General features: G+C 39.0%; 1 protein-coding gene across 4 annotated transcripts in view; it reads right to left on the bottom strand.

Annotated features, from left to right (window-relative positions):
* The window catches only part of FASTKD1 (FAST kinase domains 1), a 61,249-nt gene that overhangs the window by 17,600 nt on the left and 29,193 nt on the right, over nucleotides 1-14,456 (bottom strand). For all 4 annotated transcript variants that reach the window (XR_013545732.1, XM_072981584.2, XM_020789442.3 and 1 more), the window contains exons 8-9: nucleotides 5,472-5,958; nucleotides 996-1,110 (exon numbers count right to left, since the gene is read on the bottom strand). Coding sequence is in view for 3 of the 4 variants with exons in the window: in XM_072981584.2 (XP_072837685.2) it covers nucleotides 996-1,110; nucleotides 5,472-5,958 (602 nt within the window). In the remaining variant the exon portion in view is untranslated. The remainder of the gene's footprint in view (nucleotides 1-995; nucleotides 1,111-5,471; nucleotides 5,959-14,456) is intronic.

Below are 14,456 nucleotides of genomic sequence, written 5' to 3'. Positions count from 1 at the left end.
CTAGATTCTCAGAAACACTACTTGATTCTCTCTGACAGGATCAAAGAAGATCTCCAGCTGCAAACCTGCTCTTTGGGACTCTGAAGACACAACACTTTGGAACATTTCCTGCTGCTGTTTGCTTCCTTTATGTGTGTCTTTATATTAGCACTGTCAGCAGGAAGTTAATCAGTGCTTGCTGTTGGTGTTAAAATGGCTGATACACTGATGAAATTGAGCTGATTTACATGAGACGATGCTATACGAAATGTGCAGGCAAGACATAAAGCTGGTCCTCTAGCACGGCAACAGGACTAGAACCTAACAGGCTTCAGTTACTGGTGGACAAGTTTGAATTTTTGGACTACGACTCTTGAAATTCTAGGAATTATAGCACAAAACCCACAAATCAGCATAACTTGAGTTCTAGTCAGCATAAGCCAGCTAAGGAGTAAGCAGGGACCACAAGAATTAATCCAAGTCTCTTACAATTGAATGTGAAGACAGTCAATTTCAGGAAGGCCAGAAATTGAAAATCAACCAGTACAACCCTAATGCCTCAGAGAGACTATTGGGTCTACCCACAGTGTCAATGCCTCAATGGCGGTAGCAGCTTTTCTAGAACACCGTGCAACTTCAGAAGCACCCGTACAAGGGATAAGTAAGAATGTTATCTTTTTAATTCAGCAAGGGGTACCTTTCCTTTCATTACTTTAAACACAACCCTGCTTTGCACACCAGTTATTCTGAAAGAAAGGAGCAATACTCAATTCACTGCTTACTATTTAACGTTAAATTTACTGATGTTTTCAACAGTTGGAATGGAGTGCCCTGGGGAATGACGAATAAAAGGTTTCAAACTTTAGATCAGTTTTGTTTAGAAGATGGACAAAGAGAGAGAGAGACAGAGAGAAATAAAAAAAGAAGAGTTTGGTTTTATGTTGTCTTGGTATACTGATAATTTGCCTTTTACAGAAAATATCTACAAATCTATCATTTCGCTAGGATGGACTTACCCAAATGACGGTTGATGTGTCCAATGCAAGCCTCAAAAAACTCCTCGCTTTGGGGAGGATCGTAATTTAGAATAGCAAAGGGATGGAGAATAGAGTAAACTCCTGAAGCAAAAACCTAGGAAAGAAAATGGGGTGGGGGTGGGGAAATAAAGAAAGTGTTGATCTCATCGGTTTACTGAACTTGTAAACCACTTAAAAAGCAATGAAATTTAAGGACACAGAAAAATATGAATCACTGCCTGTCTCTCAGCTTAGCTTTCTGTGCCAAGCGTACATCTATCTTCAAATAAATGAAAATGGCTCATTCTGTATCATTCATTATCACTGAGCTGCAGGTATTTTAGTACTGTGCCAAGTGACATGAAATGAGCAACGAAAGGCTCATAAGAAAATATCTCATAAGTCTCAACACTATTGGCTGCTTTCTCATTCACTTTTTATTCCAATCTATCTTTTGCTGTTAAAAAAAGAAGGAGTCCATTAAGGAGCCGATAAATCTCTAGACTGCCAGGATGCCATCTAGGATGGAGTGGAGAGTGGATCTATGTGGTTTTTTTTGCACAAGCTTTTCCCCTATTGAGAAAAAAAGTAATGTGTAAATGCAGAATTTCTTGGTGCACCTGACACCTTCCTTCAGTAGTGGGGGGCACAGCAGAGAGATAGTCGAGGAAGCGTAAGGACCTACGGCCAGCTTCCAAGCTCATTCCGGAAAGAATCCAGGTGGCTGAGCAATGCCGTAACAGGCCTAGGTCAAACCTAATGCACTTACCCAGGAAACAAGATTCCTCTCCCACACTGCCCTATGAAAAGACGTGGTTAGCATCCCTGTCCGGTCCCTGTTCCCTGCAGGGAGAGAAGAGGCGGGCAAGGCCAGCCAATTCCAGAAAGGTAACTGAGCTCTAGGAACAGGGCACAAAAAGAGCCACCGTGTAAAACTGCCAACAGAAAGAAACGAAGGAACCGTCTTTTGTGCGTCAGCAGCATGAAGAGCACCCGAGGTCAGCAAGTGCTGTAAAATGCACAGAACTGTCATTCACAGGTTGTAGCCCTGTGAACCTTTCAAGCACATGCTGCTGCTTCAACAAGAAACAGGGACAAAAAGCCTTCACAAACCCAGGCTCTGCTTTTGGCAAATCAAATCTAGTATGTAACCATGATGCAATTTAAAAATTTTCACTAGCCCAAATATTTGTCAAAAGCATGTGAAGAAGAAACATTTTGGCTGGGAGAGAGAAAGCAAAGTAGATTCTGGGCACTGTTGTGATAACTGTTGAAGGAAAGACGTTGGACATCTTGTTTGTATTTGTGTCAATTGCAGTTGCCCCAATGCATTAAGTGCCACCAATGCTTCTCTCCTTGTGACCGGAGGGGACAAAAGCCCACATGGGCTGGCTCAGGGCTGAGGGGAGAGACTGACCATTTTTTTTTTGCACTACCGATACAGAGGTTGTTACTTTATCTACTGTATTTTTCGCACCATAAGACACACTTTTTTCCCACAAAACAGGGGGGTGGAAAGTCTGTGTGTCTTATGGAGCGAAGAAAACAGATTATATTTTCCTGTTTTCTTCTCCTAAAAAATTGGTGCATCTTATGGAAAGGTGTGTCTTATGGAGCGAAAAATACGGTATATAGGCACTGTGTGAGTTTGGCAAACGTGATGGGACAACACACCCCAACAGTTACTCAAATCACAATGGGAACTGAATGTTCCTACAATCACGATAAAAATGCCAAATAAATATTCAGGACCAATTTCAAGGAATACAGTAAAAGTATACCTAATCATTAACTTTTAATATCTGCACAGGTAGCCACAATCTTCTGTTAAATACCAGTCACAGGAGTTTTTGGTGTTTAGTATGATTTTAACATAGTTATTGCTTTATCACTGCCAATATATCCTTTTGATGTGTTTTAAAATATTTTTATATATTAAAGTCTGTTTTACATGATTTTAATGATTCTTTGTTCAATAATTTTTAAAATGCTCTTTATATGTTCTTCTTAATTCCTGTACTTTTAATGATTTGTGAGCTGCCTTAAGTTCTGCATTCAGGGGAAAGGCGGCATATAAATGCAACAATCAAACAAATATTCTGCAGTTTTCAGATCATGGGCTTTCTTTTCCTTTATCTTTCCCTCATATAGTGGCCAGCTGAACAGTCCGTGAGTTAGACATCTGGGACAGGAGATTAAGGCTGGGAGTTTGATTCCCCACTGCATCTCTCAGGGGGAAAAACCAGCCTGGGGAGCCTTGGGCGCACAGATGCACAGTCCCAGGGCACTGCCCAAAGAAGGGAAGGCTAAGTTACTTCTGAGTACTCTGTACCGAGAAAACTTTGTAAAAAGTGGTCATAAATTATAACTGACCTAACAGTACATATTCATTATTTTTAATACAGTGGACAAAAGATATCCATACCTCTCAAGTAGAAGTGGGGAAATTTTAAAATTCAACTAAATTCTAAACTAGGCCAAACTTGGCTTGGAATTAAGTTTATGCAAAATATGCCCCGATATGGACAATACAGTATAACATGCAATCATCATCATCATCATCATCATCATCATCATCATCTTAGAACTGCACAGCTAAAAAGGACCCTATGGATCACTGAGTTCAGCCCCTCTCAAGGAAGCATAAAGGGGAATCAAACTCCTAACCTCTAAATCACTGAACTACGCAACAGTTCATGTAAAAATATAAGAAGCTTCCTGACATGTAAGGCCACATGTCAGATTATGGACCGGTTTTCAGACTGCCTGGCAGCCTGGGGCTACCCTCCAGAGAGGGAGGCATCTATGTGGGACAGGTGGACTAATTAGTATTTTTTTAAATTTTATTTGATAAATGCTCATCCTAACTAACTAACTAACTAACTAACTAACTAACTAACTAACTATCTAACTAACTAACTAACTAACTAACTAACTAACTGTACTCCATCGCGTACCCCAGAACAGCCAGCCTGGGTGACCCAGGGCACCCAAAGAAGAAGGGAATGTTAACCACTTTTGAGTTGTCTCTACCTAAAAAAAACCCTGAAAAGGGTTGCCATAAGTCAGAATTGACATGACAGCGCATTATTATTATTGTTATTGTTGTAGCAGAAGTAGTAAAGGTAAAGGTAAAGGTTCCCCTTGACAATTTTTGTCCAGTCGTGTTCGACTCTAGGGGGCGGTGCTCATCCCTGTTTCCAAGCCATAGAGCCAGTGTTCGTCCAAAGACAATCTTCCGTGGTCACATGGCCAGTGCGACTTAGACACAGAACGCTGTTACCTTCCCACCGAGGTGGTGCCTATTTATCTACTTGCATTTGCATGCTTTCGAACCGCTAGGTTGGCGGGAGCTGGGACAAGCGACGGGCGCTCACTCCGTCACGTGGATTCGATCTTACGACTGCTGGTCTTCTGACCCTGCAACATACAAAGGCTTCTGTGGTTTAGCCCACAGCGCCACCACATCCCTAGTGGTCAATTTGCTTTTTGTTTCCAATGGTGGTTCTGTGCCTTAAACTCTACCTTAATCATCTCAGTTGCATAAGAAAGTCCTCAATCAACATGCAGTCTTCCTGAGATACGACTTCGTTTTCAGTTCATTGTAGATTATTTGTCATTTCCTCTAAATGCTTTGATGTTTAGGACTGTTTAAGCAACAGAGTGGTACAGCTCTCATTTTCTCGTGCCTACACAGTCCCCACTACCGAGACACATAAAAGGAAACAGGAAACAGTATTCAACAAACTAACAGGGCTTGGGAAATAGCGCACTGCACGCCATGAGCATGGTACTAGTAAAGAAACCACATTCCAGGAAGAAAATACATCAACCTGAGGACTTTCTTACACAATGAAGACAAGGTACAGAGTTGCAATTCAAACAAAAACAAAGTGATTAATGACACTAGATGGCTAAACAAGTTACAATTAAAAAAAAAACTAAACACTAAATTGCTGCCACAAAGCTAAGAAAGTGATTTTCAACAGTGAATGACAGCTATTTTTTTTAATCAGTAATATCAGTTAATATTAATTGATACTTCTGGATGACCTTTGGAGAACAGCAAAAAAAGAGAGAGGCTTGGGTGTCCTTGTACCCACAGACCCTATCTAGCTGTTGTGTCTACACTGCCTGGTGGCAGATGTCCAGAGTGCAAACAGAAGAACCTTCCAGCCTGACCTAGAGATGCTGGAACGGTCTTGCAACGTTCCCTCTAATTTTCCACCAGCACTGAGTGGAAACTCCGCCAAGTTCCGGCCATGACCAGAACCCAAAGAGCAGCAATACTACGTACGTATGGCTGCGCTGCACCAAGAGGGGCACTACACAGCCGTGCACCTCCCCAGCTTAGAGGGAATGTTGGTCTTGGGACCTTTTCCATGTAATGTACATGTTCGACAACTGAGTTACAACCCATGCCAATGTAATGCTGTTACTTTCAAGGTAGATCAAACAATAATCTATTGTTATTACCTTATCTGGTTGATTAATGGTAACAGTAGCAATTCCATCAAGTACTTGAGTACACAGGTATTGAGATCTGAGCAAGTGATGAGAAAGTTGCAACACATTTTCCCATGTAATCTGGTCTACCAAGCGCTCGAAAACAACTGCAACTTCCGGAAAAAGATTTTCATTAAACCACTCTCCAGATGGAAATCTGAGGTCTTCTAAAAGAAGATCCAGATTGTTGGCTTTCTGAAGTTTCTCCAAGGCATAACTATTAATTTCTTGCAACAGTTTCCCATATGACCCAGAAGAGACTAGCTTGTTTGACCGATCACGCTGAGCCCATTTCATGACAGCTGCAGTTAAGGAACACAAGCGAAGCAGGTTGCACTGAGGGAAGATGGCACTGATCCGAGCGACAACAACATCATCCATGGAAGAAGAAGGAACCATGGCCAGAGCGTGGATCAGCAGAGCAGTCTCAGCCACTCTGACGCTAACTTGCAAATAGCTGTAAAGGAAGAAAGAATAAATAAATTCATTAGTTACCAGTAGCAAAAACTTGGTTGACCACAAATATTGATGCATTTGACACACAGATCATATACTTGAAAGAAGGCCCAAATGACATCACTTGCCTGTGGCCAAGAACCACCATCTTATATCCCTGAAGCTGAAAAACAGGGGTGCAGTTTTAACTAAGCATATGAATTCTAGTGGTGTATTCTTTCAACGTATCAATGATATCTGCATGTGGGTGAACACAAGATTCCTGAAGGGATAAGTCTCCTTTCCCAACTTTGATGGTGATGCACAAAAGTCTTATGGAGAATCGTCCAAGAAGTGAAGAATGATACCTGTTTAGGACCATCACAGTGCAGTTTTGACAAGCACTCGGACAAAGAGTGATCATCAAGGAACAGAATCTGGGACAAAATGTTGTAACCCTAATGAAGAGGGCCTATCTAACTAGAATTTTTTCCTGATGTACAGGATCTTTCAACATGACAGGGGGAAAGAGGCATAAGCTGTGGCTCTTTCCACTCCCCTATGCAGCCCACTGCATTACCTCCACCAAAACCTGTTCCAAAGGGATGGTGGTGGGGAACATCCTGAGCAGGTCTGGGAGTGAGGGGGAGCTACCAGTTCGAGAAATGTTCGTGAATCCCACCAACCCCCCTTCTCCACTCCACTGACAGATGTTTTCCATCAGCAGAGAAATAGCTGTTGGTTATCATTCAGAAGGTTTAAAAGTACAAAGAAAAACTACCGTATTTTCCATGTATAAGACGCCCCCCATTTTTCTAACCCAAAATTAAGAAATCTAAGTGGGGCTTAGCAAGTGGAGGGGAAAGCAGGGATCAAAACCCTGCAGGAATGCTGTCCTCTGAAGATGCCGGCCACAGAGACTGGCAAAATGTTACGAAGAACAACCTTCAGAACACGGCCAAAGAGCCCGAAAAACATACAACAACCATTAGATCCCGGCCGTGAAAGCCTTCGCAAATACACCTACAGGATCACTTTGATCCCTGCTTTCCCCTCCACTTATTTTTGTTCTTTCCTCAGCTTACTTCCGTGTATAAGACGACCCTCAATTTTTAGTCTAAAGATTTTAGACAAAAGTACAGTCTTATACACGGAAAAATACGGTACTTCTTTCACATTATTTTGGGACAATTCCTCTCCAGAACTAAATTTCAAAGCACTTACTTTTATACAAGCAATTTAAAACACCCTGCCATGGCAGAACTACAAAGGTGCTCCACCTGTGATTCTCTGAAGTTTCTGGGTTTTTTTGGGGGGGGCGGGTGTCATCATCCCCCCGCTGCTTTCAACGTTTATTTATTTATTTATTTATTGCATTTATATGCCGCCCACCTAGACATAGTCTACTCTAAGTTCCTTATTAAAGTTGTTTGCTTCCCACTGTGCCACTCAAGGGGTGACGCCTATTTCCCACCTCACACTCCCACTGATCTACCTTCTGTCCCTAATACTGATGGCTGGACATCACATTCAGAAGGCCAGGCCCTCTCAGAAGCTCAGAAGGTCTTCAAGGCCATACTCCGAAAGTCATTATCTCTCTCTCTCTCTTTTTTTCATATAAGAAAATCTAAATCTGTATTTTATTAAATGAAAACATATTGTAAAAAAAACGCACAAAAGAACAACAAACAGAACAACAAACAAATAAACACATAAAATACAATAATGGTACACAAACAAAATTGAAACAAAGTGCTGCTCCCCCACTGGGACCAATGGAGAACAAGACCTTTTCCTTTCTTTCAAGGATTCCCTTTCCCCTTCCAAAATTGTAATGTTTCTTGCAATGGTGCTCTTCCCATCCCCTTTATTAATGCATAATCAATAAAATCTCCCCAAATGTCTGCAAAAGTATGCCTTTTAAGCACTTCTTTCTCTACTTTAATATTGCATGTTAGTCATTAATAGCTATATTCTATACCTCTGTACACCATTCTCTTAATTCTTTTAAATAGGTTTTATTTTCCAGTACTTGGCTATAATTAATCTAGCAGCTGTGACTAAATTAGAAATTAATTCTATAATTGCCCAATTATATTCCACTTTATCAAATATTGGTAGAAGTGCTATTTTAGGGCATACTTCTACATTGTGAATTTTGTTGTATGGGTATACTGTGTATATACTTACAATGACAATAAATTATTATAACTATTATTATTATTTCGTTTGGTTATGTTTCTTATTTCCCCAAATACCATTTGCCAAAATTTCATCACACTGTTGCATTCCCACCACATATGAAAATATGTGCCAGTTTTCTGGCATCCCCTCCAGCACAACATAGAGTACAGTGGTGCCTCGCTTAGCGAGGTTAATCCGTTCCGGATTAACCCTCGCTCAGCGAATCCATCACTAAGTGAAATAAAAAAGCCCATAGGAACGTATTAAAACTGATTTAATACGTTCCTATGGGCTTAAAACTCACCGTTCTGCGAGTTTCCTCCATTGCGGCAGCCATTTTGGATGCCTCGTTAGTGAGGCAAAACAGCGGTCGCCATTTTGTTTTAGCGGCGGCCATTTTGGAACCACCGATCAGCTGTTCGCTATGCTTTGATCGCGTCCGCGCAATCATCGCATAGCAAAAAAAGCCCATAGGGGCCATCGCTGAGCGAACGCTCCAGCGATGGCCCGGGACCCCTCGTTGTGCGGTTTCATCGCATAGCGAAGCGCTCGCTATGCGAGGCACCACTGTAATTTTATTTATTTGATTTTTTTTGTTTTTTTTGTTTTTATAAGGGATAACAAAAAGGAAAAGGGAATTGGAATTTATGAGGAAGAGGGGAGACAATAACATACTTTCATCCATTCTGTACCTATTGCCATATCAAGATTTTAAATTATTCTATTTACTCTTTTCTGCCTTCTAGATTCAGTTCTCCTTTCAATATGTACTGTTCACAAGCTGCCTGTTAATTCAGTGCACTTGTTAAATAGATCCCATCTTTCTGTTGCCTTTTGCAAGGGATAGTCCTTCATAACTTCTGATAAAATGTCCATTTCGGCTATTTCCCGTATCTTTTCAATAAGGTCTTCTTGTTTCGGTACCGTTGATCTTTTCCAATTTTTAGCATATAAAATTCTAGCTGCCGTAACTATGTATATAACTATATAATTCTTTGACTTATCTATATTTTCAGGTATCATACTCAATAAAAACAGTTCTGGGGTTAATGGCACTTTACAGAGCAATATTTGTTCCAACATTACATGTACTCTTTTCCAATATTGTTTCGCTACTCCACATGACCACCACATATGATAATAGCTTCCCACTTGCGATTCACATTTCCAACACTTATTTGATACATCTGTATACATCTTTGACAATTTTTCTGGGGTCATGTGCCATCTATAAAACATCTTATATATATTCTCTTTAAAGTTCACCGATCTTGTAAGCTTTATATTATTTTGCCATCTTTTCAGCCATTGATCAATATCAATGTTATGCCCTATATTTTGTGCCCACTTAATCATACATTCCTTAACCATTTCATCTTGCATCTTAATTTCCAACATATAATTATACATTTTCTTAACAGTTTGTTCTTTTGAACCTAATAAAAGTTTGTCAAAAATCGTTTGCTCTAAGTAGAAGCCTTCTATTTTATCTTTTGTATATCTAGATTCTAGCTGTGCTCTAGGCCACCACTCTATATATATATTCTGTGACTCTAGCTCTTCTTTAGACTTTAGTTCACCATCCTTTTTTAATAGATCTTGATATTTTAAAAAGTTTGTTTTTGTCATAAGACTGGGTTGGATAAAGGCCTCTAACGGTGACACCCATACAGGTATTTTGTAATAAATTTGTTGTACAATTTTTCTCCACATTCCCAGTAAAGCTCTTCTTATCATATGTGAATTAAAAATTTTTTGTTCTTTGTCCTTTTTATACCATAAATAGGCATGCCAGCATAATTGCAAATCATGTCCCTCCAAGCTAAGTAATCTATCATTTTCTAGAGTTATCCATTCTTTTATCCAATCTAGAATACAAGCTCTATAATACAGAACCCAGTCAGGAAGACCAAAGCCACCCCTCTGCTTAGCATCTTGCATTGCCTTAATTTTAATTCTTGGTTTTTTACCTTGCCATATAAATCTCATGATTATCTTATTAAATTCTTTGAAAAATGACTGTTTTAATATTATAGGGATTGACTGAAATAAGAATAGGATTTTTGGTAAAATAGTCATTTTAATTGCTGCAATTCTTCCCAACAACGATAGTTGTAATTTGTCCCATTTCTCCAAATTGTTCTGTATCTCCTTCATTAGTTTCATGTAGTTATCTTTGAATAATGTACTTGTCTTCTTTGTAATTTGTATTCCTAAATATCGAATTTTCTTCTCCTCATGAAAGTTCGTCTTCTCTATTAGCTCTTGTCTTTCATGTTCTCTCATGTTTTTGGTAAGTAATTTAGTCTTCTTTTGGTTTATTCTCATTCCTGCCATGTCACCAAAAATTCTTAACGTTGTCATCAGGTCCTCTATTGAATCCAATGGTTCTTCCAATATGATAACTAAATCATCCGCAAAGGCCTGGAGTTTGTAGACTTGACCTTTCACTTTTAATCCTTTCAATTCTTTTTTGTTTCTAATTTGTTCGTTTAGTATTTCCAGAGTCAAAATAAACAGGAGTGGGGAGAGTGGGCACCCCTGTCTAGTACCTTTCTGTATTTGGATTTCTTTTGATAGTTCGCCATTGATTTTTACTTTTGCCTTTTGCTCCGTATATATTGCTTTAATTAGTTTCATAAATCTTTCTCCAACCTGCAGTGTTTTCAATGTGTGCATCATAAAATTCCAGTCAAGATTATCAAATGCTTTTTCCGCATCCAAGAATATCATAGCCATCTGTTTCTCCGGGTGTACTTCATAGTATTCCAGGGCATTTAAAACTATCCTTATATTATTCTTCATCTGTCTTTTAGGGAGAAACCCAGACTGGTCTTGATGTATCAAGTGGGTTAAAATTCTTTTCAATCTAGTTGCCAGGATAGTCGCATATATTTTGTAGTCCACATTCAACAATGAAATTGGCCTATAATTTTGTATTTCTTTACCTTCCGTGTTTTCCTTATGTATAAGAGAGATTGTTGCTTCAGTCCATGTTGCTGGTATTTTCCCTTCTTCTTCAATGCATTCTAGAAGCTTTTTAAATGGCTGGAGAAGCACCTCTTCCAGTTCTTTGTAGTATTCTGCTGGTAGTCCATCTGGGCCTGGTGCTTTCCCATTTTTTTGTTTTTTAAGGGCTTCTGTAATTTCTGCATACGTTATAGGCTCATTTAAGGCCTGAATTTGTTCTTTAGTCAATTTCATTTTATTGTGCTTCAACAAATATTCTTCCTGGGCTTCTCCATCCACTTCTTTTTTCTCATATAACTTCCTATAAAAATCTTCAGCAATTTTCTTTATTTCTTCCTGTTTGAATTTTTCTGTTCCCTTTTCGTCTTTCAAAGTTTGGATTATTGTCTTCTCCTTCTCTTTCCTTAATTTGTATGCTAACCATCTTCCTGGTTTATTTGCATTCTCAAAAAAAATTTGCTTTGCAAATTTGAACTTCTTTGCGGTTTCTTCAGTGAGCAATATATTTATCTGATGTTGTGTAAGTTTTATCTTCTCTATAAGTTCTTTGTTTGTTGGGTTTTGTTTCAACTGCCTCTCCTCTATGGCTAATCTACTTTCCAGAGTCTCATATTTTTTCTGTCTTTCTCTTTTTTGTTTAGCTGCAAATCTTATGGCTATTCCTCTAAAAAAGGCCTTACTTGCCTCCCATATCATAAACATTGAGATATCTGGTCTCATATTCTGTTTAAAGAAAAAGTCCATTTCTTCTTTTACTTGTTTCTTAAATTTTTCATTTTTTAGATGTAATATATTCAGCTTCCAAGTGAATTCTCTTGTTCTACTTCCTATTTGTAACAAAATTGGGTTATGGTCTGCAAATGTATTCGGTAAGATATGTATTTGTTCCAACTCTTTCATTAGGTTTGTTGATATCCAACATGTATCAATCCTTGACCACGATTTATGCCTGTTAGAGTAGAAAGTGTAATCCCTTGTCTTTGGATTACATGTTCTCCATGCATCCACCATATTTAATTCTTCTGCTAATTGTAGGAAATTTCTTGGAATTGTGCTTCTCTTCTTTCTACTAGATTTTTCTGTTTTTGTGTCTAGTTCTCTGTCGAAAACAGCATTATAATCTCCAATTATGCAGTAATGATCATACTCTTTATTTGCCAATTCTCGCTGCAATTGTTTATAAAAGTTTTCTTGATTTCCATTTGGTGCATAAATATTGACTATTAGGAATTTCTTAGATTCTCTTTGGATTTCCACCATTACTATCCTTCCATCCTCTGAGGCAAAAATCAGGGAGGGCTCCCATTCCTTCTTAATAAAAATACCTACTCCTTTCTTCTTTTTGCTCACGTCTGAAGCCGCAAATAGTTTTCCTAATCTTGGCCATTCTAATAATTTCAAATCCTTTCTTTTCACATGCGTTTCTTGGATGCATATAACATCAGATTTCTGTTTCTGCAGTTGTAGAAAGATCTTTTTTCGCTTTTGGGGTGAGTTTAGGCCGTTTACGTTTACTGATAAAATCTTCAGTTGTTTTCTAGTCATCTTGATTTAAATTACTATCCTTTTGTTTTTTCTTCATCATGCTTCTAGTACATCTTGGCTCTATTGCTTCTTGTTCTTCTGTCTCTGTTTCTGATTCTGCTTGTGATAGTTGGCTTTGTTCCTCTCGAGATCTTTCTTCTGATTCCTTGTTGTCAGTTTTTTTTAGCTTCTTCTCATTTTTTTCTATGAAGTTTTGTGCCTTCATCGGGGATGTTATGTTGTATCTCTGTGTATCAATCCGAAAAAATAGCCCTTCTGGTGTTAGCCATCTATATGAGATTCCATTTTGTTGGAGTAGCTGTGCCAAAGATGCATATTCCTTTCTTCTCTGTCTCACTTGCCATGGGATTTGCTTTAAGACATTAATTTTCTTGTCTTCTATTATCAATTGTTTTTCTTGTGAAGCCCTTAAAACCTTATCCCTGATTGCCTTCTTCGTGAATCTCAAATGTACTTCTTTAGGTAAATTATTTTTTCTCACATATGCTGTACTCACTCTGAAGGCTGCTTCCAGACCTTGGCGGAATTCCGCTACATCCATCTCTATTGCTGGTGCGAGGGCTTCACTCATTACTGTCTCCAAGTCCTCAGATCCCTTTTCTGGTACATTTTGGATTCTTAGCATCTTAAAAGCACATTCCATTTCCAGCATTATTAGCCTGTCCTGGCATTGCCTTTGGTCTCTCTGTATCTGCTGTACACTTTCTTCAGCTTTATCTAGTCTGGCGTCTGTATTTTTCATTTTCCCTTCTATATCTTGTGTTTTAGTTTTAATTTGTGTTACCTGCTCCTTTGTCTCAGTCAATTCTGCCTGTATATACGTCATTTGGTTTGTCATTTCGGTCAATCGTCGATTAATTTGATCAAATCCTGTGGACAGCAGATTCTGCATAGTGGTCTGCCATTCTTTATCAGACTTTTCTGATTCCTGAGAGGTTAATTTCCCTAGTGCTGATGTTTGGGCTGGAGAGGTTCCTGGTGTTTGGGATTTAGGGTTGGGGTTCGGTCTCTTTGCAGCCATTATGAAATCAACCCAAATTCAAAACCTACTATCAACCACCTTCCCTTAACCTTCCCAAATCTTTGCCCAATATTGTAATATATATATATATCACAGGTTTTTTTTTTTTAAATTAACACTTTAAATTTCAACTTCCATATACCACATCTCTTGAATTGTCCACCAAGTCCTTCTGTGAGGATCCAGGCTCCGTAGAACCCCAAAAGCCCAAGAGTTAATATCGTGGAGAGTTCTAGTGTCCCAGGGGTTTTTAACCAAACAGTTGGATGCGCTAACACAGCAGGGAATTCAAACCATATGCAGCCTCACCCAGATAAAAGGCAATCTTCCGGTATTTCCAACTTCTACTGTTTTTTCCAAAACCAGATTAGTAGAAAAGGATAAGAAGAAGAAACAAAGAAAGGAAGAAAAGAGATCTTGCCTTTCCCACCTCAATATTTCCACAGTTCAGTTTCGTTCTTGTTGCAAAATCTCTGAAGAAAAGGGAAAAAAGCTCCAAAGTCAATTAGATATATAAAATCTGCCAATAATATTCTGCTTTCCTCCAGTAGGTGTCTTCCTCTCCTCACGCACAGTCTATCCAGTTCAATACATTGTGCATCCACTTAACAACGGCTTCTCCTTTCAGCAGACAAAGCAAGAGGGGGGGGAGTTTTCTCTCCGTAGAAATAAACCTGGCAATGATATTCTGCTTTCCTCCAGTAGGTGTCGTCTGCTCCCCATACACAGTCTATCTAGCAGAGTCGATTGTACATTGTAAATCCACTTAACAAAGTATGTGGCGGGGGGGAAATTTTCCC

Source organism: Pogona vitticeps, chromosome 1 (genome assembly GCF_051106095.1).
Source record: "Pogona vitticeps strain Pit_001003342236 chromosome 1, PviZW2.1, whole genome shotgun sequence".
NCBI classification, from domain to species: Eukaryota; Metazoa; Chordata; class Lepidosauria; order Squamata; family Agamidae; genus Pogona; species Pogona vitticeps.
Note: the sequence above shows the minus strand (reverse complement) of the source record. Positions and strands in the feature narration are given on the sequence as shown.